The sequence below is a fragment of the Condylura cristata genome, unplaced genomic scaffold (assembly GCF_000260355.1).
Source record: "Condylura cristata isolate star-nosed mole 26May11 unplaced genomic scaffold, ConCri1.0 scaffold00018, whole genome shotgun sequence".
Taxonomy (NCBI): Eukaryota; Metazoa; Chordata; class Mammalia; order Eulipotyphla; family Talpidae; genus Condylura; species Condylura cristata.
Genome location: NW_004567119.1, coordinates 36,260,346 through 36,285,527, shown reverse-complemented (window position 1 = coordinate 36,285,527; position 25,182 = coordinate 36,260,346). Strand labels below are relative to the sequence as shown.

At 36.1% G+C, this 25,182-nt stretch overlaps 1 protein-coding gene across 6 annotated transcripts in view; it reads left to right on the top strand.

Moving 5' to 3' along the window:
- NEK7 (NIMA-related kinase 7) overlaps positions 1-25,182 on the top strand; it is a 123,352-nt gene that overhangs the window by 50,858 nt on the left and 47,312 nt on the right. For all 6 annotated transcript variants that reach the window (XM_004685480.2, XM_012727002.1, XM_012726999.1 and 3 more), the window contains 3 exons: positions 12,059-12,199; positions 20,720-20,782; positions 21,267-21,377. In XM_004685480.2, coding sequence (XP_004685537.1) covers positions 12,059-12,199; positions 20,720-20,782; positions 21,267-21,377 — 315 coding nt within the window. The remainder of the gene's footprint in view (positions 1-12,058; positions 12,200-20,719; positions 20,783-21,266; positions 21,378-25,182) is intronic.

The following is a 25,182-nucleotide window of genomic DNA, read 5'->3' as shown; positions in this document are numbered from 1 at the left end:
ATAAAGTCAAATATAAAATATAATTTAAGTGTAAATCTAAGAATTTGAGGGAATGATTAGAAGATTAATTTTGATTGTAATAATTATCAGGACTTTGTTAGTAGTAAATTTGAAGTTAGTTAGTGTTTAGACTACCTCTGAAAGGGGGGGTCATACAAGATCAGCATTCCAGATAGAAAAAAAGACATTTCTTATTTTAATAACGTGAAAAATATGAGAATCTTGTCTGGGGAATGTTCCAGCTCAGAATGACCATTCCATTTATGCTTCAACTACAATCCATTTGTGCTTTTGACATCTCTGTGAATGCAGGTGGAGAGATGAGGCGATGTATACTTTGTGGCATGTGTAGAGTAATAATCAGGGTGCATTGTGGGTACAAAGGAAGTAAGCTCACAAGGAAAAATGGGTCATCATTGAATAGTTTCTTTGGATAAGTTTATTTTTGCCACGGTATTTGTCATACAGCATTGAGTAGAGCTTCTGTCTGGAAGTCTTCATAGAAATTTAGGTGTAATGTTCCCATCTTTACAGTTCACTAGCTAAAGAATAATGTCATTGATAATGTGTAGGAGGATAAGCAGCAGCTATTTTGAGAAAAGGAGTTTTTGCCATAATTTTACATTCGTGGTCAGCAACCACAAGTAATCCCTCCGGCTGTTCAGCAGTTAGATCATAGTGCATTTACTCCCCACTCTCCTCATTGACTGCTCATATCTTTTGTGTCCTCAAATTCCCAACATATTGGCCGCCATTCTCACTCTCAGCTCATGCCCTTGCTTCCAATTTCATTGAAAAAATGAAGAAAACTGAAGCAATCATAAGGGATCTGTTTTTTCTGTTCCTTGATCACCAGATCCCACATCGGTTCTTGAATTACTTTAGCCCTCTCTACCCAGTTCTTCCCGTGAGCATACTATTATGTTGTTACTTCTATAAAACAACCCACCCCCCAAGAGCTTTTGAAATCTTTCTTCCCTCCAATGGTAAAACCTATTTTCTGTTCCCTTTTGCTGAAAACTTCCTAGGAAGACTAATCTGTAGTTCTGATTTCCATTCTCCACTCACACTCTTGCATGTACCCTAGTTATGCTTTTCTACCCCATCTGGGTGCCTTTACACTTCTTGTCAAGGTTTCAGTGACCTAATGTCACTTAGTCCAGTGTTCAGCCCTCCTCTTACTTAACAGCTGGATGTGGTAAAGTTGATCCTACTCTTTTCTTTCAAGCCTATTCTTCCCTTGGTTTTCCAGAACCTGTTTTCACTTGTCTTTTGGTCCTTTCATTGCTTATTTTCCCTTATGATCTATATCCTGGTAACTCTCAAATATGTGTTCAACCAGGATCTCTGTCCTGAATTCAAATAATATGTATCCAGTTGCCTACTTGACATCAAATTTCTGTGTCTCAAACCTGATATACCTGAAACTGAACTGTAAATATTCCCCTGAAACCATTCTGCCATTCACTATCTCAGTAGTGACAAGCCCATCCTTCAGGTGTTCAAACTAAATCCCCTAGCTACCCCTGACATCTTCTAGGCTCCTAATCTGTTAGCAGATTCTGTCTTTAAAATGTGTTTAGATTTAGAATACTTCTTACCTCCTCCAATGCTACCATTCTGGTCAGTTATTTTAATTTTTCACATACCTTACTGTAATATTTCCTAGTTTATCTCTTTGCTTCCACATTTGCCCCCTTTCAAGTCTATTTGACACACAAAAATCAATAGAAAATTACATAGCATTTAAATATAAAATTTTAGTCAAATCATGTCTGTTTAAAAGGTTTCCATCGGCTCACTTCTTTATCTTCTTCAAGTACATATTTAAATATCACCTTCTTTGTTTAAGGAAATTGAAACCTCATATCCACCCAGTGTGCCTTCAAGTGTTATATTTTTCACTGCACAATTTATTACCTTATCATTTTTCATTTGTTCATTGTCTTTCTTCTTCTCCTAGTGTGTAAATTTTATCCCTAGTTCCCAGAACATAGTAGGCAATCAAGAAATACTTGTTGAATGACTGCCAATTTGACTTCATACCAACTCATTCTCTTTTCTTTTCAAGCACAACATCTTAAATGCATCTCAAAATATTACATTGAAGCTCGGATCTCATGGGTTTGCTTTTCAATTCCCAGTGTGGTATTAGAAATTGAAACCATCATCTCTAACTGAAAGTTAAATTATTTTTTTACCTTTTTACCAGCTAAATATTCATCCTTCTAATAATATTATGTAATTACAGAATTGCAATTAGAATAAATTTCTAGGAAAAGACTGACAGTATAGAGAGTTAAGAAAGCTGTCCGATAAGAAGTGTTTTCAAAATATTTAAACTTTGGTTGAGTTTTGAATCTTTAACATTCATGTTTGCATGTTAGGAATATGTTTTCTTCAAATTATAAAGGAAATATCTTAAAAATAGAGTTAACATGGGAATACAATAAGGACTCCCAGCTGCTTTTGGAAATCTCTACTTGATCTGTTCAGAGTAATATGGGCAAAGATAAATCCAATAATAAAAATTTTCCAGCTTTATTTGAAACTGGTTTGGAGCATAATATGTAGGTTTAATAATCATAATGATAAACATGGTTTATTAAGAAGGTAGAATTGAGTATCAGAATCATTTGGAGTCAACTACTTAGTTTATTTGCTGAATTAACTAAATAGTCTTGGTATTCATTTGACCAAAATGAGGGTATCTTCTTAAAGAGGCCAATCATTTTCATGTGATCTCAGTGATAGCTCATAGATCTTTCAAACTAGCTCTGGTTAAAATCCTAAAGGTGGAATTTCAAATGTGTTTACAGTATTGGAAAAGTCCTCTCAGATATATTTCCATGTTAACTGTTTTGAAGAGCAGCATTGAATATATATGCATTCTAATGCATTTGGTAAATCAAAGTTGTATTATTTAACATTTAGGGTACCTTTATCTGCTGTCTTTTTTTATCCATTATTATGTGAATCTTAGGGCTTTTTCATATAACTGATTATGTTTCATACAACTTTGTTACTAAATAGTCATGACGCATTTCCCAAATTTGGACATTTTGATATTTCTCCTTCCAACTACATTTACATAGAATAAATTTAATTATGTACCTTTTTGGTTTTGCTTTTCCTTGATTGATCTCATTTAGTAGAAGAACAAAGGGATGAAGAAAGGGGAGCTTCTAGAAGAATTGTGAGAAAGTGTCTGATGGGACATGGGAGTACCCAGAATCATTTTCAGTACTAACTTCCAGAAATAGTCCATGGGGTAGACTGAATAATGAGTGAGAAGATAAGTTGAAGATAGTACCCTGTTGCAACGCTACTATTTGTGGAGAGGAATATGTAGATTTGTTGAAAGGAAATCTGGCTGAAATCCTGGCTGTTTTTGTGGGGGTTAGTTCCTCGTATCTGAAGTTAGATTAAGTTGGACAAATTCTTGGAACCTCCACTTGGTAGCTGTGTGATAGAGGACAAATTATTTAACTCTGTAAGCCACACTTTTCTTTCCAATAAATGAGGAGAATAATATCCTTTACCTTGTTGAGTTGATCCGGAGCTTATTGTGGTGCCTGACATATAGCACTTACTAAATGTTGATGAGGATGATAATGCGGACACCATTCTGCCAGTAATTGTCCGGACCCCCAGATTTCTCATCCCATTGCTTGCTTCTCTATCCAATATGCTTTATCACATTTTTATTACCTGCTTTCTCCCCAAACAGTTGCTGCTTTAACCATATTCATCCTAGTAAATGGCTGTTCTAACAGACTGTTCAAGACCAAAATTGATATTTCTCTCTGCCCTGCACTTAGATTTTATTTATTCAGTAGTCATTTTAACTCCATGTCAATATGATATTCTGATTCCCTCTGCTGGCCTCCTCTAACTGTAACTCTCAGACTTTCTGTCCTGACTCCCTGCTTCCACTCTTAGTTTACCCATGCTCCTCCCCAGTTTCTTCTCCACCAAGCTTCGTGATTATCTTTATAAAATATATTAGGTCACAGTGTAGTGCCTTCTGTTTCAAACCCAAATTCCTGACTTTTGCTGTCAAAGCATTCTGATTTTTGTCAAGGCTTATTCCTTGGACCCTTTTCGCCATGACTGTTCTTTCCTGTCCTTCTGTTGTTTTAACCTTGGCATGAATGTCACCCTCTCAGCAAGGTCATTCCCAAACCCCTTGACCTGAAATAATCACCTGCTTATTTTTCAGTATATTACTACTCCTCTGCACAGTACTTAAATATGCAGAGTAAATTTGAGATTCTATTTATTTTTGCCCATTCTCGTTTTATTGTTTCATATTTATATGTTCATTTAGCCACTTTTACCTTTTAATATCTGTAGAATAAATTTATAAAAACCTCTTCCCTCTATCTCTGATTCTTTCGGTAAGAGACTTTTTCTCTCCGTATTAATTTTCCAGGTATAACTGGTGGTGATCATGGGGGGATAGGAAGATGGGAGTGTCTTTGACATCATTTTGATGTAGTGATTATTATGCTGGCTAATATAACTAATGATGATTAAATACTACAAATACCAGGGGCTTATAGATATTTGACTAGATAATTTGTTATATTCACCCACTCAGTTTTCATATTCTGTAGTGATTTTCTTCCTTTGTTTGATAGGGAGTCAGTCATAATAATTGATGGTATATTGGTTGAACTGATATAAATCCCGGGCACTTAGAAAAAAGGTTGTTTTTTAAGTCAAGAAATTCTAGGGGAGGTAACTTTATAAATGATAAAATCATGTACTATTTTTGTTGTTTTGTTTTTTATTTCCACTGAGGTTTGTAGAAGATAGTATATGACAGAGTTGTGTTAGCTATTCTGAAAGAATATTCTCTTCTATGCAGTTTGGCTATGAATACCAGATTTTTTGAAATCATAGTATCAGTTCTATTGCTAACTAAAATTGAAAGGCATTTTCAAATTCTGTAACTTTTAAATTTTGGAGAGATGAGTGATATTAATATAAATATAAGTTAATTTATGTAATCAGTGATATGAAAATACCAGTAAAAGATGGAATTGTAATAACATTGAAAAACCTTAATAATGATGTTAAATATTGTAATTAATACTGGCTTGTATAATAGATCATTGATAACAATACCTCTAGGAATTATCAGGACATAATTTTCTCCCTGGGGATTCTATTGAGTCCATGCTGTGACTGTTCTAATTTCCCCAGAGAATTACAATTATTATGTTATCCAAATTATCTTATTGCTTGTTAAATGTTCTTGGCTTCAAATTTTAAACAAGTTACAGATACTAATTTGGCTCTAGGAATTTATTAATTGTTTAAAGAGTCATTCAATACCTGTAAGAATAAGAGAATAAGAGCACAACAGAGTGAATTTTATTTTAAAGCGGGAAGTATTCATATGAAGGGAGCAGTGAACAGAGTATATGGAGAAGTGAATCCCAACTCCTTATCAAGATCTGGTGTTAAGTAATCTAGGTAACAAGAGATTAATTAATAACAACCCAGAATATTCAAGGGTTGTATAAAACTTTGTTCGCTTTAGGATTTGAATTTTTAGTTGTCATGCAATTTTGAGTGTTTTATTTTTCTTAGCTTTCAGAATGCTTTTATAGTATAGTCTTTCACTGTGTAGATTTGGTCAGTTCAAAAGCTAAACATTATTATTTCATACAAATGTAATGCATGTTTCTAATGTTAATTTTCATGATGCCTTTAAGTGAGAATAGTGTCTCACAAATAGCAAAAAAGAAATTATACTATATAAAACAGCTTATATAAACTTATGTTATCCATGTTCATTAGCAGCATTTTGAGGCTTCTTTAAAAAAAAAAAAAACAGTGTTTGAAAATACTTAGGTGGGGGCCTTCCCTGATGGCACGGCAGATTAAAGCAAAGCACTGAGAAGCTAAAGCCACTTCCCCATGAGTTCGATTCTCCCCCTGCCCCCCGAGGTGAGCCACATGGCGGACAGACTTCTCTTGACCCTCCCGCTGCTCCCCTCAGCAGTGTACTTCACGATCTGCCTGTTCTGCTCCCCACTCTGTCTCTGGTGAATCCTCTCACTACCTCTGCACCTCTGGCCTTCTGTATGGATAAATAAATAAATCTTTAAAAAAAAAAAAAGAAAAGAAAATACTCAGGTGATAGATTGTAATTTCAGATGATACTGTATACTGATTCACCATATCCTTTCTCAGTTTTCTTTTGTCACAAGGATCATGCAGTTTGAAGTGCATAGGTTTATGGATTTTTTTTTTTAAAGAATTATTTTATTTGTACATACAGATCTGGGGTACAGGTCAGAGGTTCAGGGGCGGCAAGAGGCTTCACCAGAGACAGAGTGGGGAGCAGAACAGGCAGATTGACGAAGTACACTGCTGAGGGGAGCAGCGGGTGGGCCAGGAGAGGTCTGCCACACCATGTGGTCACCTCCGAGGCAGGCGGGAATCGAACTCATGCGGAAGTGGCTTTAGCTTCTCAGTGCAGTGCTTTAACCCGCTGCGCCACCAGGGAGGGCCGGTTTATGGATTTTTGAATGAGTTATTCTTGTCTTTAGTTTACCTGCAGTTTCTAACTTAAGAAGTATTTTACTGAATTAACATTGATTATTTAAGTATGTTTCAGAGGCACAGCACTCTACTTTGACATCTGTGTACACTAGCTACCAATCACCACCAAAATGTTAGTTTTTCTTACCACCTTGCATGTAATTTTCAACTTATTATTACAGTTGCCCCAACCAGATAGCCTAATGACTACGAACATAGTTTTATGTATATGTTCTTCCTCTCCAAATCACTACTAAAAAGACTCTGGGTGGAATGGATTAAGCTGTTTTTGTTCATGAACCAGGAAGACAAACCACTGATAAATTGGGTATCCCAGGTGGAAGTCAGAACTCAGGGTTGGTTGACACTTAGAACTGCTACTAACTATGTTATGCCATTGTCATATGCGAAACTAGCAGCAGATAAAGGCAAACTCTTAATTGTGAGAAAATTGGGCAAGGGCAGCACAGTGGACTATGGTGGAGAACTCTGGGTGTCTTGTTGGGTGGTGGGTGTGGTGTAGTGACATGGATCTGAGGAGGTGTGATCCTGTACCTCTAAATCACTTACAGTATTGAAAACCAATTCACCTCAATTAAAAAAAAAAAATTCAAACCTGAATTCTAACATAAGATGGGTCAAACTAAAATAGATACACTCACTATTTAACATTGGGCAGTGCAAGTTTCAAATCTTAGGATTTATGTTTGCTTAAAACAACAAAAAAGTTTTATTCTTGAAAAATAGAGGACATCAAGTAGGCTCTTATAGAAGTGACAGCCCTGTTATGAAAGTGGTTTTGTGGAGAGACAGTACTATTAGCACTCTTGGGGAAGGGAGCGTTAAGTTTTAGTGAACACTTGCTGTGCTCATGTTTCTGTTATTTTTTTTTTTTTTCATCTAACACACAATTCCTTAGGTAGACTTAACCTCATTTTACAAAAGTAGGGAACAAAGTTTGAATGGATTGCCCAGCTCAGAAAGATACTTTCAGAATTAGGATTTAGATGGGGGCCTTGTTCTTTAACGCTAGAACCTGTGCTTTATTCTACTGAGCGATATGGGAACCCAGTGGATTTTTCCCCTAATTCCATATCTAGGTCAGGCTTTGATGCAAGACTGATTTGAAACACTATTCATTGCTACCCATATCGCTCTATAGGGACAGTGGATTACTGCTTAAATGATGTAATTGTGTGGACTGAAGTGAATTCTGTTCTCCTGTTGGGAGCTGTTAGAGGAAGCTTTGCAGGTCTGATGCCTTTTTTATATTGTACTGTACGTTTGTCTGTCACTGGTCTACTTAGAGCCTTCATAGTCACTGTCATGCACTCTGCATTGTAAAGCCTTTTCATTCATCAGATCTTCAGTTGCATCAACTTACTTTGTGAAAATTTTTTTATTCACCACATTAAGGTGACGGCCTTCATGGCATCTGGACACAAAGATACTTGGTCTCTGCTTTGGAGAGAGAAATACACACACACACACACACACACACACATATATGTTTATATATATGTATAAACAAGTAATTGAAATCCATTGTGGGAACCTAGCTCATTGCCTGAGTTTGTACATGTGTTAATAGAATTCAATGACTGCTGTCAACTGCTATGGATGCACAAGGGCAAGAACCAATAAAGTTGTCTTAGTGAGCTAAAGATGATTCCTTGGAAGGGCCAACAGTTGAATCTCAAAGATGAGTTAAGGTTTGCTGGGTGTACAAATTAAAGTTATTCAGAAGGTATGAAGACAAGCAAATGCCTTGCTTGGAGGGGCCAAAGCTTGTGGTGCACTTGGTGAACCAGTGGCAGGCAGGTGAAGCCCATGGCTAGGTGTGAAGTTACTTAGCGTCCTCTGTCTAGGTACAGCTGCAGTATCTTCTTATTTTAGTGGAAGAAACAAGATAGGTTTCACTTGCATAAAAATTGAAGGTTTTTTAATGACCTTGCAAAATACATGAACCATTTTACATAGTTGAGTCATGAAGGTCAAAGGTCTGTAAAACTCAGACCAAATGGAGAACACAAATCATGTAATTTAAGTGGTTTTCTGTGCGTTTTATTTCCTACTGATTGAATTTCATTATTTTGCTGAATTATTTTATTCCTAGTATAATTCAAATGCTGACTCAAAAATATACGTGGAAATGGATATCACTCAAAAAGGAGAATATGCCTTTATTTTAAAAAGGAGTTCTTTCCTTGAGAGTCACTCATTTGATGATGCCATCTTTCCATTTAAAGCACTTAATGTAGTGCTACCTGTGATGGAATGTAGCTCATCAGAGTGGGATATGGCATTGAATACAATGTAGTAGAATATGCTGAACTATGTTTACTATCAATCTGATGGACTTTTAGAGACCTCATCCTACACAAGCTTGTTTTTTTTATACAAATTACAGTGTGGCAGAGACCCAAGGGTAGTAGGAGATGTGCAGCTATGCTTCTTCTCATGTCAGCTCTCCAAGTCTACACTGGGTGACAGGACATGGGAGCAGATGAGACAAGCTGTCACTCACCCACACTGCCCTTTGAAGAAAGGCCATGGGGGGAAAAAGGTGCCGCAAATGGGCTGTGAAGTTTACATACTCTGCCCACTGTTAAACAGATTACGTCTAATGAAGTGTCTAATGCTCAGGCCATATCAACCTAATCCTTGGTGGCAGTTCATCCCTCAACTGCCAAAAAACACCGCCCTCTGGCCCTCTCTCGCCACTCTGACCGCCAAGCACAGGGAGGTGCCCAGTCTTAATAAACCAAGACAGTGTGTGATCTGACATGCAAATGTAGGTCATTGCATATGTAAATGTGTGATTACAAACCTGCATGCCAAAACACATTAGTGAGACTTTGCTCTCAGCATGTGGTTGTCACAGTGCCTTAGCAGTTCATGCTAATGTTTGTCAGTTATTGTGCAGACAGAAGATGGAATTCCCACTCAAATTTAGAGAATTTAGATTGTGTTAGTGTTCCTAATGATGAAGCTATGTATGTTACTGTTGAGACTGATAAGTCCTTATCAGAAAGAAAGCCCTTATGGGGAAGGAAGGAAATCTATTTCTTAGATAGTACAGATTATCCTAATTGTCAAATTTTTCTAAAAAGATTTCTTAGAAAACAAAGCCAATTTTAAAAATCTCTTTTATTCAGATGGAGCTTTATTTAACATTACACACACACACACACACACACACAAACTTTAAAAAGTAATAACATCCATTCTATCTAAGAAGTGGTACTTTGTTTTTTAATTTTCCTGTGTGAAATGATGGCATTTAGTCACAGTGACAATTATAAATTAATTTCAGTGACTGCGTAGAGAAATCTTACAAATGAACAACTTGCCAAGGTGTTTCTCGATATCATTTTATTTATTTTTTTATTATGGTCTGTATTTTCATTTTTATTTCTAACATGAGTTTTTATCCCTAGTTCTTTTTCTCAAAAGACTTGAAATTGAAAACATCAGTGGATTATCATATAGGATTTCATAATGTTGGGTCATATTGTAGATGACTTTGCTAGTACCCACAGCAAGAGAGTGTAGGCTATCCTTGGGAATCAGGACTTGGGAATCAGCTAGCTATAGGTGATAACATCTGGATTTAGGATGCCATGAGACTAAACTAGATGGTATATAAAGCCCCAGTGAAACCTTAGCAGAATTTTACAGTGTTTGCTAGTATGGGAGTAGTATAGAAATTAACAAGATAAAATTGTGTTATAGTTGATGTACAGTACTAATCATATATGAAAACAGCCTTTGCATAAGTCATGGAGCCATCAGCCAGAACTGAGATTTATTTGAAAGGCTGATTCATGTTGAATGTGGTGTGTTTAAGAACCAATATCTTCTCCTCTTGTATTAGTAGATGTTTAGTATTCAGTCTCCTTCATTTGTGCACTCTTCTGATCCCAGAAGAAAGTCATGTTTATTCCAAGTTGATTCAGAAGGCCCAGAAGGATGTGAGCAGAGTGGCTCGGGTTTGGGAGAGTGTACTTACCAATGGCAAGTCTGTGCACGTTCAGCCAAAACAGAGAAGGTACAGGTGCATATGGTAGCTAAATTAGATTATCTGGTTATATTTTATGTATGTAGTGATGCTCAAAGTAGAATGTGAGTATCAAGAGATGCACAAGTAATTCTGTCTTGAGTTAATATTGTAATTTTAGCAGTAGGAGGTGTGTGACTCTAGTGGATGTTCAATTAATTGTTTACCCTGTGACCCTATGGAGGAACAACACCCATGAACAATCAAATGAATACTAGAACTATAGAAGAGTAGATGAAATTTATAAGGAGTTGGGTTTTGTCTTAAAATAAGAATGACTGCTGTGGTTTTGATACTCTACCTTTATTTCTCATGCTACAGTGAAGAGCTATTCCATGTACTGTATATAAGTTCTTTGAAAGCACTGCACATTTTGAATTCATTTCCTCATTCCTAGCAACAGAGTACAGTGCCTCATAGAACCTATGGGTTTATTGGTATTGGGGATGATGTGATAACATACACCTAAAGAGGTTGGACCCTATGTTTCAGAATCATACACCAAGCTGTAAACTAGTGTTACCTTAATTTAAAAAAAAAAAAAATGTGTAAAGTTAAAATAGAAATGCCTTTTCCACAAGCAAAAAGTTGTTTAAAAGTGTAATTGTTGTACTGGGTAAAAGAAGTCAATCTAAAAAAAGTCTACATACTGTGTGATTCCAATTCTGTAACATCCTGGAAGAGGCAAAACTGCAGACAGAAAATCGGAGACTGCCAGGGGTTAGTAGGGAAGGAGAGATCAGTAGGTGAAGCCAAGTGGAATTTTAGGGCCAGTGCAGACATTCTTTTTTTTTTTTTTTTTCTGATACCATGATGATGGAGACATGTCAAATACTTTTGTTCAAACTCATATATTGAACCACAATGTAAACTATAGAAATTGGATGATAATGACATATCCATGTAGATTGATGAATTGTAACAAAAGTAGGGGATATTTAGTAGGGAATGTTTATAATGGGGAAACTTCATTTTGGGGGAGGGATAAAGAACATTTGGGAGATCACTACTCATTCTTTTCAGTTTTGCCGTGAGCCTAAAACTGACTCCCCAAATTTAAGTCTTTGAAAAAAGTAGTGATGTGATGATAAACTCCCTTCCACTAGAGATATTCTTTGTAGAAGTTGAATAATTATCGGAAAGTTCAGAAGTTTTTCATACATTGGTTGGCATATTGGGTTAAGTGAACACACACATGCACATGTTTGTATATGTTTATGTATATAACCACATATGTATGAAATGGATTATATACGGTATGATATGTATCGTGTGTGTGTGCGTGTGTGTGTGTGTATGGCTTGAATAAGAGTTCAATAAATAGTTGTTGAATGAGTGGATATTTGCAAGCTTACCATAGGTATCACCTACTTATGTGAAAACAATCAGTGATTTTTGTGTATACTGTGTGATTATAAACTTTTCCTATTTTAATTACAGAAGGCCTTACGACCAGATATGGGCTACAATACATTAGCCAACTTTCGAATAGAAAAGAAAATTGGCCGTGGGCAATTTAGTGAAGTTTATAGAGCAGCCTGTCTCTTGGATGGAGTGCCAGTAGCTTTAAAAAAAGTACAGGTAAGATGATTTTAATTATATAAATTAGTGTAAAATTAACTGTGTGATAATAAAGTGTGTCTTAAATAATGGGGAAATAGCAGTTTTAAATTGAGAACATTGGAAAAGAATAAAAGTTGTACTTTAAAATTATGAATGTAGTATTGTATAATTTTTTGTTTTAATATTACTTCTGGACTTTAAACATGTAACTGCTTTTGTTTACCCATATTGGGCAGTGAAAGAAATGATTCTGGAAAAACTTTCACAGCTATTGTTTTAAGAGGCAAATTTGAGTTATCACCGTGTCTTCCAACCAGACCTGTCCCTATATGTCCTCTCCTCAACAGAAATTCTGCCACTGTAAATCTCACAGTGGGAAGCAAGGCTCATAAAATGTTTTGCCTAAAGTCAATAAAAGACTAAGGTGAAGTATTAAATTAATGTAGAGAACTACACTGGTAATAAATGAAAGGAGAATCAAGTGAACTTTATTTAAAAAAAAATGAAATGGATAAAATCTGAAAACTGAGGTCTGATTTAAAATCTCCATGTTGTATTTGTATCATTCTAGAATTAGCTTTGCTCTCCAATGCCGACCTGTCCCGGCTTTCTCGGTTTCCTTTCTTTTGCTCCAGTTCCTCTTACCAAATCCCACCCTAGCCCCAGTGTATTAGGTCCAAGGAGTTGCTCTGCAGGGTGCACTTGGGGAACCCTGGAAGTTTCAGTTACCCTCACAAGTACTAGACACTCTAATTCTGCTTGCTCTCTGGTCTATGAGTGCGTGTCTTTCTGACTCAGTTGGATATTACAGTTTTACTTCCCTTTTTCAGAGAAGGTCTAATTGTTCACACCTGCTCATAGTCTCTGCCTTTTGTATGCCCCCCCCCCGTCTTTTTTATATAGAGACCTGTGAAACCAAAGTATCCTCTCTCTCTCTCTCTCTCTCTTTTTTTTTTTTTTTGGTTTTAAAAGGGTCAGTATACTTGCCACAGCCGTTGCAGGGATGACCATTTTTCATTCTATTTTTAATGAAATAAAAAACCTTAGAAGGTACACATGTTAGATATAAAGAAAAATAGAGGCATTCTCCTTGCCACTATCCAGCATAAGAAATAAAACGTTAAAAATATTTCTGACCCAGGTCTGCTGTTCCCTTCTCTCAGAGGTAATTGTATCCTAAATTTTATGTGATCGTTTCTTATCATTTTCTCCATATCTGTATATATTTCTAAACAGATCTGTTTGCTTTTGCACTTTAAAATTTTATATAAACGAAATATATAATCTTTATATATTTCAACTGGTATTTTTTCACACAACATCATGGTTGAGCAAGTAATAATTCTGGTGCATGTGGCTGTAGTTTATCTTTTCACATACAACTTGTTCATGTTGTATGTTGCTTGCATGTTTAGGAACCTGCCTGGTAGCTTTAAAGTGTCTTAATAAATAATTATAATCAGAAAAAGGAATTATAAAATTATATGAAGTCAGAAACAGTATTATAACCCCTAAATAATGTAGCCTTAAACTAACAAGTTGCATAAGAAAATTTAATGCTTGATTATGATTTTTTAAGGGGAGTGGTGTTTTAAGAAATAAGCATGTTTAGAGTGTTTATTTTTTGCGATTTCAAACAATACTTCTTTGATACCCTCATGTGTCCTTTTTGGTTCACACATGTAATGTAATAGTTTCTCTGTCTCCTGTTGCCTCACGTCAGAGTTTGTGTTCTTAGAGGATCATGCTTCCTATCTGCTTATATTGTGGTATCTTCTAGTTTAAATGTAAGCTTCTTTATAGAAACTTACAAATATGATTGGGGAACAGGGTCTTAAGCGTTTGTGAGGAGAAATATATTTGCATTTCAGGCATGCTGTTGACCTTTGTGGTGTATTACACTTGTACAAAACAGTAAAGCCTGTGCTTCCTCCTTTTCAAAAAGCCATCTCTGCAGCTGAAAATGAAACTGTTGTTAGCTGGAGCATTTTCTTTCTCAAGAATCTGCTGCTTTTAGAAAATTATAAAGAATCAAGCCCTGAATTTCCTTATGCAACTTGTTATCTTAAGGCTACATTACTTATTTTAGGGGCTGTAATATTGTTTCTGACTTCATATAATTTTATAATTCATTTTTCTGATATAATTATTTATTAAGATACTTTAAAGCTACCAGGCAGCTTCCTAAGCATAGTTTTCAAGACATTTTGTTTGCCTCAGGCCATACATTTTACTTTTCTGGGCTTTTAGGAGAGCAGTATGCTAATAAGCTCTGGTGCAATCATCTAGCTGTGTGAGAACCTAGAGGGTATGACATTATTTACCATTATTTGGAAAATTGATTCATATCCCATAATGATTCATTTGCAAAATTAAAATGGTGTCTTAATTGATGCAACAGTTTGAAATTCCGTGTACAAACCTTCCCATTCTCCCTACTTCCTTCCTTCTGTTCATACAGTTCATTCCACTGAATTTTTGATCACCAGCTGTTCACTGGTCAATGTGTGTGACTTTGGAGACACTAAGGTGAAAGAACATAGTTCATGGGCTTGTAACGAAGACATCTCTATAATCTTGAGGTGGATACTATCGTGGGAGGGGCTTGATGTGGGGGATTTTGGGGAAGTCTTGACAAGGGTTGTGAATTGGGTCTCAAATCTTTTTCCCTTGTGAAAAGATTATCAAAGATTTGTGTGATCCCTTACATGCAGTCTCCGTTTTGTTATTTCTCTAATTGATTAAAGCGATCTAATTTGAATTGATTTTTATCAATTTAATTACATGTTGTTAGGGTGGTATGATATAGTACTATGAAGAAGTGCAGTCCTTAATTCATTACTGAGTAACTTTTAATTTTTCTCACTGTTGTTAGGCTGGTAAGATATAATACACGAGGTCGTATAATCCTTAGTTCATTAGTGTCTTAATTTTTAATTTTCTTTGCCTTCTCTGTATGTCCAAATAACACTGTTTGACCATAGGGTATTCATTGTCAGCCAGTGATATTTATGAGACTAGAAAGTATTTTTGCATATTTTAAAACAAAAGTAAAGTGATTGAGTACCTTTTTGATCCAGGTAACCCCACAAAGCTTTCCTGAAAATAATCTTTTTAAAATATATGGAATAAGAATTGTATTTTGGCATGTTAATTTTAGATTCTAGATTCTGCATGTCTGTGTCTAATTAGAAGTTGGATTTTCATGCAGTTAGAAAGAGTGGACAGCGATAACTTCTTCCATAATGTATATAGTGATTAGTATATTCATAGACACTGTGGTTATATACATATAAGTCTCTTTCCCAGTGTTCACTGTGATGACTGAATTCATACTGTAGTTTTTATCATTTTCATTATTGAATCCCTATAGACTCTGCTGGAAACTTATAGTTGTTTATTTGAGCAAATGGGAATTAGAAAATATTTGTAAGAATTATCCACATATTGAATTTTTAAGAATTGGATAAGAATTTAGTAATTATTAGTTTACTTGTCAATGAAGCATAGATTTTTATCTCCAAAATTAAGGTTTCTTAATTTGTACTAGGCATTTCTATACTTATAAGAGGTAATATTTGGGCTTGTTAAATGTTTAGAGGATTTTGATGCTTGCCAATATTTTTTCACTAGCAGCTTATGGTACTTTACACATTATTATTGTGATAATGCAATTTTTGATCATTTGAGCTTATCTTAAAATTTTTGAAATACAAATTCTAGTGGCTAGACCCATTGACTAATTAAAATAACTTATTTCTACTGTTGAAAAAAATCTATAATGTTCTTTTATTATTTCTTGGCCATCTGTGGTGTGACAGACTGTAGCTTACACGAGGGATACATTAATTGAGTACAACATTTTTGTTGGGGATACAGGCAGTGAATCAGGTAATCACATGTAATGAAGAAAATGACCATGGTATAATATATAGAGGCAAATTAGGTGAGGCAAGAGGGCTTGCAGGTAAAGTGTTTAATGAAGGATCTCTGAGGGTATGAAAGTTAAGCTGATGTGGATGGAGGTTAAGGAGTCAATCAACTGGAAGCGGGAAGAAGAGGATCCAGTAGTGAGAACAGCAGCTATAAAGGCCCTGAATTATAGACAACTGGGAACAGATCATTACGACCTCAGTAAACCAAGTGAGGGAGAGAAATAGCACAGGGTTCAGAACTTGGCAGTAACTAGATTCGTACTGTCTGCAATATATGTTACCTCTATGTTCTGTGTTATTTTAAGAGTCATAAATAACTTCCAAGGAGTTTAAGCGATGAGTTATAAAGTCTGGTGTTCTGTTTTTGTTTTTTTTTAATTGAAAACTGCTGTATAGAAAATGGATATTCATATTCATTCTCTTCACTATACAGTAATAATAACGCCAAACATCATTTATGGAAAAATATTCAGCTGTTTAGTAAACAATATTCCTAACAATATGGATAAAGTTATTATGATCTTTTAAAATATTAGATGTGCAAGTTTTTGTAAACTAGAGCCAGAAAAATGTGTAAGTGCAAATAAAGTGAGGGCGTGGCTCTCGTGTGGCAGGGAGATTTTAACAAACCGTATTCTGACCTTCTTAACTCAAATACTTCTGTGTTCTTTAAGTGAGCCTTGCTATGCCACTTTCCTCCTACTCCTCTCTATTATAAGAGACTGTTGCTTTCTTGAGTTGGAATAGAAATACTCATCTTCATAAGTGCTGGCTTTCAGACCTTATGCTCCTCCCTGCCTTCTTATGCCTTCTCTGGCTTAGAAGCGAATCTCCTGTTTTCCCCCCACTCTTGTTAGCCAGTCGGCAGTGCTTTTCATTTTTTAATTTAGTCTTAATTGAGATAGCATTAGGGTCCTCCCCATTAGGTATCGCCACCATGGGGTACACCAACTTGCCACTACAGTTCATTGTGCCTCCTCCCTTCACCCTCACCCCTCCCCTTTAGATGTTCGTTCTATAGCTGTCCTGAAGGGTTAATTTTTAAGTTTGTATTTCTCTGATTTTTAGTTTGGCTTCTCTGTGTTCTGCATATCAGTGACACCAGCTAGTTCTTACCTTTCTCCTTCAGACTTATTTCAGTTTATCATTATTCTTTTTAGCTCCATCCATGTTGCCACAAATGTCTGTCTGCTTTGGTCACTGAGAAGTAACTAGTCCATTGTGTACTGCATTTTCTTGATCCACTCATCTGTTTTTGGGCGCTTAGGATGTTTCCATATCCTAGCTATTGTAAACAGTGCTGCGTTGAACATATGGGTACAGATTTCCTTTCAAATTAGTGTTTCAGTATTTTGGGTGTAGACATCTAAGAGTGGATGACTCTGTCATTGAGCCCTCTGCTCTCACTTCCCCTGCCCCTCCCCTGGCACTGTGTTGGCTCTGACCCCAGGCTGCTGGTGTCTCCACACACCTGACCTCATGGTGCCAAGTGACCACTTCATTCCACCACCATGTTTACTCTGTGCTCACTTATTCTGCCTCAAGCTCTCAAAGTTCCCTATCTAACTACAATTCCCATCTCTCCCTCCTCTTTCCAGCCAGACTACTCTGTACCACATCCTGTCTGCCAAGCACTATTCCATATTCTCCATACTATTTAATTTGTTATGTGAGATGTGGCTTCATTTGTTTTCTTCACTATCCCAGACTCTCTTCAGTTAATTGAGCCAATTAAGCTCTTTGGAATCTGCTCCATTTTGTTAGCCCCATCATAGTTTATAGGCAGGGTGTAGTCTTCACTTCTCTTTTGACATGTAACCATAGTGCTGGGTCTCATAACCTAGGACTCGGGCCTTTTCTTGGGTTTTTGCTTGCTTTTCTTCTACGAGGCACTCACTGGTTCTTTCTGCTTCATGTATTTTAACCACATTTCAAGAACTCCAAATCAATAGATAGTTATAATGTTGCCTGCAGTAGAATTTAAAAGCTGCTACTCTGAAGCCACAGCAACAGTCCTTATGAATTCATGCTCAGTAGAGAATGTCATCTCTTGTTTAACCAGAGGTAAGCTCAGCTCTTAGATGTGCTTGTATGATTGTGATACTATTCTGCCCCATCTTCTCTTGACTCTGCCTGTGCTCTGAATTCATACTTTTTTTTTCTACCCACTTAGGGTTTTATCCCCCTTCTCCACTTATAGACATCATCCATTGACTTTCTTACAGGTATCTCCACAGAATCTGTTGCTTCAGCACCAGCAGCTGGCAGTGCAAGCACTGCTTCAGCTTTCCTACCTCTCCTGTATCCCTTTCTAGTCCCTTCAGTGACTTCTCTTTCCCCCATTCCTTTTGGTAAACTGGTTTTACCAATGGAATGGAAGTTAACCACTCTATGCTAACTTCCTGAGTTAAAAGCCATTGCCTTAGAAGGAAAGGTGTGGTAATGATAGGATGAGAATGCAAACAGATACCCTATTCCATACCATCATTTGCCTGCACTTTAAGGAATCCGCAGAAGGAAATGGAAGCCTTTCTTTTCATTGCAGTTTGGATATGTTGATGCATTAAGATGAGAGCACCAGACTGCGAGAAACCAGATTGCACACCCTAATGTTGGAGAAGCGAGGTTTCTAGACTTACCTTGACTAAGTTCTGCCCGTCTCTCCTCCCGCCTCCCTGATATTTAGAGTGTTTGTATTTTTAGCCAGGAAAGGGCTGGGAGTAGAGACTTATCTGGAGATTACCTTGTTCATTGATTGTAATTTATATCTCCCTCCACTGTGCTTTTTACGCTCTCTCATACATCTTCTTTCCCTTTAAATAAGAGATGAGGTCTATAGGGATAAGTCTTTACCTACCAGTCAGCAAATAAGAGAACCAAAAATTTAAAAACTGAGAATAAAATTATTCCTTGTGGTGGAGGAGACAGTTAAGGCTTCCCCCCTACAACCCCATGCTAGGGGGATGTTCTGCAGTCAGTGAGCCCCAGTCCTCAATTTTAAATTGGAACCTTTATCAGGTAAGATTGTGGTGAAGATGAAAGCAATATATGTAAAGAGACTGGAAGGTGTTCAGTAATCCTTTTCTGAATTTAAAAGACTTGGAATGTACCACTGTTTTCATTTTACACACCTACTTTTCCTGGAATCAGTTGTTAAATCTGAATTAGTAAGACTTCATCAAGTTTAAAACTATAAATGACTTTTTTTTAAAAAAACCTTATGTGGCTAGGGTTTTAATCAGTTTATAATAGTGTCTTAATCCGATATTGTCTGCAATATTTGTCATTTATGTTTTAATTATTGATTATTTTCTCACACATTTAGAATGTCTTGAGACATTGGTTTCAGAGAACATTCCCTTGATTGTGTTATTTTTATACTTTCAACATTGGACTATATTTCTTAACTTTTTCTTCATATCATCCCCCTCTCTACCCACCAAGAATGTTTTTTTTTTACCTTGTTACTCCTCCAGAATTTTAATTCCACAGATATATCTGTTTGTGCAAGAGTTGTTTTCATCTCTATTAAGAATTCATGCATCAGACCTCATAGCCATGCTTTGACGATACAGATTAATGGTTCAGAACTCAGGTTCTAGCTGGATAACAGAATGAATTCTGGCTGCTCCATTATCTTTGTGAATTTTATTCAGTCTCATAAGCTTTGTAAACTTCCTTTACTTCATCTGTAAAATGTGGTACTAATATTGTCAGCCTCATCAGGATTAAATAAGAATTAATTAACATCATTTATGTAATACATTTAACATGTATTGTTCAATGCATATTACTTTAATTTTCTAGCTTAATGATCAAAACTTTTATTCTGTTCCATATAAACTTAAGACCTGAAATAGCTAGATGTACTCTTTTCTCATTTTAAAAAAAAAAAAATTTTAAAGATTTATTTATTTATTCATACAGAACTGGGTACAGGCCAGAGGTGCAGGGGTGGTGAGAGGATTCACCAGAGACAGAGTGGGGAGCAGAAACAAAGTACACTGAGGGGAGCAGCTAGTGGGACAGGAGAGTCTGCCACGCCATGTGGGTCACCTCCGGGGCAGGAGGGGATCGAACTCATGCTGAAGTGGCTTAGCTTCTTAGTGCTGTGCTTTAACCCGCTTCACCACAGGGAGGGCCACTCTTTTCTCATTTTTAATATTTACTGTTTTTGGAAGAAAAAATATAAGTTATAGTGATTTTGTGAGATAATTGCCAAGATTTTTTTTTTAAAAGATTTATTTATGCATACAGGAACTAAGGTGTGAGCCAGGGTTGGTGGGGAAGTGAGAGGATTCATCAGAGAGAATGTAGCACAGAACAGGCAGATTTACTGAAATACACTGCTGAAGGAAGCAGTGGACAACACAGGAGAGATCTGCTGCACCATGTGGATCAGCTCCCTGGCTGGCTGGTGATTGGACTTATGCTGCAGTGGCTTGATAAGTGCTGTTTCTTTAACCCCTGAGCCACCAGAGAGGCCAAGAGACTTCTTAATGTGTATATAATTAAATGTAGATTATTATAGTATGTGTCCTTGTGTAGGAGCTTGAACCATATTATTTTATAAGATTTTCTGGATTCTATTTTTTTTTTTTAGATATTTGATTTAATGGATGCCAAAGCACGTGCTGATTGCATCAAAGAAATAGATCTCCTTAAGGTAAATAACAAGTGAACTGTTGCTACTTTGAATGTAAATGAATATGTTCATAAAAGTGATGCATTAAAATACCACATTTATAAACAGATTTTTTTTCGGACTTAATTTTTGCAACACTGACTTTCAGTAAAATTATGTTAAGTTTGAATCTTAGTATGCTGCTGATTTAATCTATCATTCATGTTATCTATATATATTTACACATATATTGGTTGTAGTATTTATTATCTTAAAAAATTGAAGTCCATAACTTGCTTTATTATTTCCAAAAGGAATATTAAAATTGATTGATAACTAGTTTTACTCTCAGTAATTATATTTTTTTTTCAAAATTTACTAGTTTAAAGAAAAACATGCTCATGTTAAGATTTCTGTAACAAAAAGGAAGTGTGGTATTTAAGTTCATTAAATTAAGTTTTGAAATTGTAAGTAAACTCTTGGGAATTTGTAAAAAGGATTTTTGATGCCTGTTTTTTTTCCTCAGCAACTTAACCATCCAAATGTAATTAAATATTATGCATCATTCATTGAAGATAATGAACTGAACATAGTTTTGGAATTAGCAGATGCTGGCGATCTATCCAGAATGATAAAGGTAAGAGGAACTTTTTATACTTAAAATGCTTCTGTTTTCTAATAGCGTTGTCTTTAAACATCTAGGCATATCAGATACTATAATATTAAGACATCAGTGCAACTATTGGTATATGGTATATATGTAATAAATAGTCTATGATGATGATGATGATCTGGTGAAATGTGTACTGGGCTAAAAAGGTATATAAATGCTCCAAAATCATTTAGAAATAGACTAAGAGGTTTTTCTTTTGAAAGCTAAAATTAAAATTTTTGAGCTTAATTTCTCTGAGAAAATCACCCTTGATCCTTTATCTCTAGACAAGAGGGCAGAAGCAAGTTCTTGAGCATCCTGACCTATTCCTGAAAGTAGAAAAAGATAGACTTGCTTTCAAATTTTGCATATTATATCCTTGTTTAAACTACTTATAAGTTATTTAGCTTTCTTTGTTAAGGACATTGATTTGGTATAAGTTCAGCTGCAAGTTCTAGAAGCCCACAAATACTAGTAGCTTAAAACCTGCTTGTCCTTGAGTATGCTATTTAACTTTTGTCCCACGTTTTCAAAAACACAAACACTAGTAGTAGAACTTATTTCATAGAATTTCGTTAAATAGTTAATCAGTATTTATTAAAAAGTTACAGTGGTGTCTCACACCATAGTAAGGTTACATAGATGGTATGCACTGCTATTGTTATATTATTTAAAATATAAACACATAGAATTATGACAGAATTCTGGAGCTAATATGACAGCTCTGATCTATCAAATTTTTTCAGAGACCAAACCTGCTTATAGCCAATCCAGTTAGCATTCCAACGCATAAAGGGACCAAGAGTTCTTGCTGGCTATATCTTTTTTTTTTTTTTAATAAATAATATAATAGTTTATTTTTACATCATTTTGTGCATTTTTCCATCTCAGTTGTAATCCCCGTGGGCTTCCCATCACCAAATCACCCATGTGCCATCACCATAGTCTAGTGCATTTCCCTCCCCCTACTGGTTTTGACCCCATTCCGCACTACACCCCTATAAATTGTCTCTGGTCTGTAACTGATCATTATTATTGGTAGTTATTTTCTCTCGTGGTCTGTTACACTCCTGCTATGAGTAAAACCATCTAGTATTTTTCCTTTTCTTTCTGGCTTATTTCACTAAGCATGATCTTCTCCAGCTCCATCCATGTTGCTGCAAAAGGCATGTGTTTATTTGTTTTGGTTGCTGAGTAATATTCCATTGTGTTTATGTACCACATCTTTTTAATCCAGTCATCCACTTTTGGGCATTTAGGCTGTTTCCATGTCTTTCCAGTTGTAAATAAAGCATCTTGCTGGCTATATCTTAAAGCATGATACTGGATACCTGCTACGCAGTGTTGTCAGCTTCACCCCGTTGTCACGACTTAGTCTAAGAACATGTCTGATTGCAAGGGAAGCTGCAGTGTTTATAGCTTCTCCTTGCTGTCCAAAGCTAAATTTCTATTACTTTGGAAGGTGAATAATGTGAAAATCAACCAAGACAACCCACTGAGAAAAGGGAAAAATGTTTATTCTGAGCTTGCTATAGCAAAGATGTCAACCACAGTCACTGACATTTTGGCAGCGACTGACAGGCACTGGAGTGGGAAGTTTTACAGTGGGGACAAGAGGACAGCTATAGTTAATCCCTGTTAGAGACACCTGGCAGGGGGAAGCTATGTGTTAGCTCACTAGAAGTGGGGTACCTTATGGGTAGGTTAGGGATACATATTTGCTTGTTTCTAGTGAGCCCTAAGTTGGGTGCTGGGACAAAAATTAGGGAAGTTATTAGTTATTGAGTCCTGGCCATTTTGGACTGTCACAGAAGTTATTGTGTAGTTTTCTGGATTATTACCAGAGATAGTAATCTGACTTCCTACATGTCTCTCATACCGCAGGCTGGTTTCCGGGGTGTTTTTAGGTAGCTGAAAGGTTGGTTTCCTAGTTCAGTAACTCTGTTCTATTTTTCTATATGATTTGGTCATTGTCCTATAGTATAGTCAGATTCTCAATGGATATTGAGACACAGTAAACTCTGCTACATGGGAAGATTATAAGAAGTTATTAAAAACAGTGGTAGGTACTTCATATACATTGTATTTACTCTTCACAAGGATTCTGAGATATAAATTTGTGATAACTATCAGTACTAACAAACAGAAGAACTAGTATTTTAAATTAGGGTTGTCTGATGTAGAAATCTATGAGCTTTTAGTTGATGGTCCTGAAAGATTGTTGAATTACAAAACCCCTTTGAAAAATCAGATTAAAAACCCTTGACCTTGTCCATACACACACAAAAAAAATGTTGACATATGTACAGCTTGCCTTCCATTACAAAGCGTTTCATAGATTTTCTGATCAAAGTGTTCACAGAGTGATATCATGGTATGGTATCATTACTCCCTTAAGAGCCCTGCTCAATGATATGTGTTTATGATTAGCCACTTAAATAGCTCACGGGTCATTTAAGTTATCTGAGGCTGTTTCCTCATCTAGACGATAGAGACAATTTATCAAAGTGTTTTCTAACTTGTAAAAACATTACGTAAAAGGAAGGTAATATAGTATTATCACAGAATGCTATCAAGCTGACTGTTTAAAGTCCCGTGCTTTGAGTGACTCACATCTAATTGATTATCTGATACTCAAGTTTTAGGGACTTCCCACCAGCGGCACAAACAGCTAACCGCCAACAAGGTATGATTTTGCAAGCTAATGAACAATAAAATTTTTAATCTTAATTTTAAAAAGAAATGTAAATATACAAATATGCTAAAATTACAAAGCAACTATCTCTAGGGATGAGACATATAAGAAATGCCCTTACAAGAGAGACCAACTAATAAAAAATTATTTGCTTAAATCTTTAGGTACAAAGGTTATATAATTACTTAGAATGGCAAGAAAAGAGGGCAAGTTCTTATTGGATGAATGTCTGCCAAAGAAATAAAAGAAGCAGTTTCAGTTGTAACATCTTACCTTGATTGAGAGATTGGTGATTTTGGTTTTGGTTTTCTTGTGGCCTTCATTACTTTTGTCCAATCCAGTTATCTTACTCCTTTGCTGCTCCTACTCCACACACATATGTTGCTGTGCTTGGCCAATTGCCTAGGCATGTCAGAGCATACAGCTTTATGCATCCCTGTTTGTGTATGCGTACGGTGTCTGTGTACACGTAACAGGGAGAGAAAGAGAATATAACATGTACTCCTTTCCTGTCACCACCTGAAAAAAACAAATGCAAGACCAAAGTGATATGTGTATGTTTTCCCTCAGTTGTATGACATTATATTTCATTACATTACATTGATTGGTAATTAGATTGTTTCTGTTTCCATTGTTTTTACTTCTTACAGTGAGAGCTCAAGTTCAATGTCATACAGTCTCTTCTTCCTAGAATCTCTCATTTCAGTCTGCCACCAAGTTTTACTCATTTTTCTTCTAAATGTCTTTTCAGTCTTTCCCCCAGCTCCATTTTCCTTTCTCTCCCTAATTGGAAAGTCCTGCCATCACCTTTTTAAACTTTCTCTGAGCATCTAGCATGCATTCCTCAAATTTTTCTCTATCAGTCTTTAAAAATAGTAAGGGAGGAAAAAAGAAGAAAAATTAATACTTTCTTTTCATACTCTTCATGAACATGAAGTGGAAAGTTTCAGACAGGGTTTACCCAGTCTTGTGAGATCTAGAATGAAAACTTTGCAGTGAGCTGTCTTAGCCTCTGGTCCTTGTGCTGAGAATGGTGCCCAGCACAGATAAGGTGCTCAGTGAAGGTTTCCTTGGCAGTCTGGCCCCTGCTGTGCA